The sequence below is a fragment of the Furipterus horrens genome, unplaced genomic scaffold (genome assembly GCF_987537825.1).
Source record: "Furipterus horrens unplaced genomic scaffold, mFurHor1.1.pri manual_scaffold_4, whole genome shotgun sequence".
Lineage (NCBI taxonomy): Eukaryota > Metazoa > Chordata > Mammalia > Chiroptera > Furipteridae > Furipterus > Furipterus horrens.
This window is the reverse complement of record NW_028327174.1, coordinates 54,658,389-54,661,297: the sequence shown is the minus strand read 5'-3', so window position 1 is coordinate 54,661,297 and position 2,909 is coordinate 54,658,389. Positions and strand designations below refer to the sequence as shown.

The following is a 2,909-nucleotide window of genomic DNA, read 5'->3' as shown; positions in this document are numbered from 1 at the left end:
TAAGAGGGTAAAAAAGGCAAGATGCACAGATAGTTTGGCAGGTTTTAGGGGATAGCTGAGCTGTAGAAAATGACATACTAATCTGCCTCATCACCTTTATTCATTGGCCCTGTTTGTGTACCGGGCACCCTAAACTTACCCTCTCTGGCAGAGAGCAGGATGTGATCCACTATCACATAAACCATTTAGGCTTTTAGTTTGTTTTTAAATAATCGTCCAGGCAGATTGACAGGACAGTAACATTTCTCAGATTACATTTTTTTTGGAAAAAGATACATTTGACAAAATTAGTGCTGATATTAAGCAAGGAAGGGTTACATAAAAATAATCATCCTGTGAATCAGGATAAACTTGTGATGAAGACATAGATTAGTAAAAGCATTCACTGACCTTGGATTTGATATCTGCATTGCTATCTGGTTACTCAAAATGTTACCTACAATATATAATAATAAAGTATATTTTACAAGTGAGGAAGAGGTAACAATTAGCAGGGGAGAGACACAGAATTGTATGTACATTGGAAAAATGAAGTTTGGTCAACTGGTGCTTGTGCTTCTAGAAAATATGATATTGGTGTGGACAGAGGTCAGTGATTTTAAACATGTTTACTTTAACAACAACAACAAAAAAATACATCTTGCCAAAGAAAATCTGGTGATTTACCTATGGGCAGGTGTAAGCTAGAGGGAGTCCTCAAACTATGATATAGCCATAGTTAATGTGGCCAATAGCCATTTTATTGCTCTTGAATGTGACCTGGGTTATTTGCTGATCCCGATAACAGCACCTGAGATTCATCAGAATTTCCAGAAGCCTCTGATTATGGAGGCTATGAAATGGTCTAGATGACTTCTCTAAGTCTCATTGGTCAAAGGAGTCTGAGGTTTCATTGACTTGTTTACCCCATCTCTAGTCCTAATAAAAGTTATTTTGAAATGTTATCAAGAATGAAGTTGGTATGAGATATCTATTATGGCTCTCAAATTACTAAGGAAGTTATGTTCAGATTTTAGCCCAACAAAAAATAGTTAATCTCTTAAAGAACGGGTTTTGTTATTCACAGTAACAGCCAACTTAGAATTTTAGCCTCTGGAGGCTATTTTTAGGTAGTTGCAAAAAAGTCCAAACATTCTGTCCCGGAGTTTCATGCACCTGGTGCTCCTTGGGCAGCTTTATTTGATCGTTGACACATAGTGTCCATTTCCTACTATTTGTTCCTCCATCCTTTCAGTTTTAAGAAGTTTATAGAGCAGTCACCAAAGTTACAGAATTTCAAAACTGTTAAGGACTTTAGAAATCATCTAGACTTGGAACAGTTGCCTGATTTTACCAGTAAATAAACAGAGGTCAGGAATGGGAAAAAAAAATTGGCATAGATCATTCAATAAGTTATTGGCAACAGCAGAACACGACCCACAGCTTCTCTTCTATTTCCACATGATTGTAAACAATGAAATAACTTCACATGAGGACCCTAAATAACGGAATCAATACAAGCTGAGAAGTTGATGAGAAACGAGAGTGACAGGTGTAGGAACACCTAAATGGACTGGGACTGATATATTTGATATATATATATAGGGTTCATTGAAGGTCATTGAATCTTCAGCTTAACCACTTGAATTATGGGAAACATCTCCACATCATCCTCTGAAATGCTGATCTTACAGCTCTAATCAGTGAAGATTGTATTGAGTTGAGTGCCAATGCCATGGTGGGGGTAGGAATCGTAGGACATATCTATGGGAACATCATAGCGAGGGGTACCAGCCTGAAAGGGAGTTGCATGCACATGCCCTGACCTCAGACTTGCAGAGGGGTAATGTGACATGAAGTTGTAGGATTTATCCAGGTCAGGAGAGCCATCTTGCTTCAAGGAGAAGTTCCCACTGATGCTCAGGGGTGGAGTAAGTGGGCCCTCATAAGGTGGTGTAGTGCAGTCAGGTGGATGACTCCCAAAGGATGATTCTCCCAAACTCTTGAATATTGGGGATTTGAGATTAATAAGATGTGTTTCCATATGGCCATAAGGAGGGCTGGGGAGCCCGGGAGACTGATAGTTGAAGTTGTGGACAGAGATGGCAGAGTCACAAGCAGCAGACTTCTCGTGTTTTTCCAGGACGACGGACTGCGGACCCAGTTGGAGGCATCCAGCCACCAGATTGCTTGTGGGCTGAGACAGCCCTTTACAGAGCATCTCCACAAAGCCTTTCCCTTCAGGTGTCTGGCCAGTTTCCAGGACCTCAGACAAAGCCCAAATATAGTTCCTGGCCAGTCTAAGAGTCTCTATCTTGGAGAGCTTTTGGGTTTTAGAGTAACATGGCATGACTCTCCTCAGGTTGTCCAGGGCATCATTCAGGCCGTGCATCCGGGTCCGTTCTCTGGCATTGGCCTTGACTCTTCGAGCCCTGAACCTCTCCAGGCGAGCTTTTGTCATCTTCTTTTTCTTGGGACCCCTTCTCTTAGGCTTCTCCCCATCCTCTTCCTCCTCCTCTTCTTCCTCAATGCTGTCATGCTCTTCAGCTAAGCTGCCAAGCATTGCATAAGCAGTTGGTTTTCTCTCCTCTTCCTTCATCTCATTCTGAGAACCCAGACTTTTGTCCATCCAGGATGGTGTGTTGACCAACTCTGTCATCTCCTTGGGTTTCACATAAGTTTTTGCCATTTCTAGGCTCTGGAAAAAGAAACAGCAATATTTAGCACCTCTGAATACTTTATTAGATTTTAAACTAAATTTTTTTATACCTTAGATATAAAGTATAGTATTGGTATTGGGATTCAGCTTACAATTATCTAGTTCAAGTCCTCTATTCTAAAAAACTAAAATAAGGCTCAAATAAATTCCTAGGACACTTATTTTGTTATGGCATATTATAGGAAAATAAACTATTGAAAAAGAAAATTGA

General features: G+C 40.3%; 1 protein-coding gene across 1 annotated transcript; it reads right to left on the bottom strand.

Annotated features, from left to right (window-relative positions):
• Nucleotides 1-1,675: 1,675 nt before the first annotated feature.
• NEUROD4 (neuronal differentiation 4) lies at nucleotides 1,676-2,668 on the bottom strand. The gene has a single exon (XM_090275592.1). It carries the CDS (start codon nucleotides 2,666-2,668, stop codon nucleotides 1,676-1,678), a length of 993 nt encoding a protein of 330 aa, XP_090131718.1.
• Between the last annotated feature and the right edge of the window lie 241 nt (nucleotides 2,669-2,909).

What these genes read in the sequence shown, in the direction of transcription:
- NEUROD4 (XM_090275592.1), bottom strand. Translation starts at nt 2,668, where the DNA reads ATGGCAAAAACTTATGTGAAACCCAAGGAGATGACAGAGTTGGTCAAC.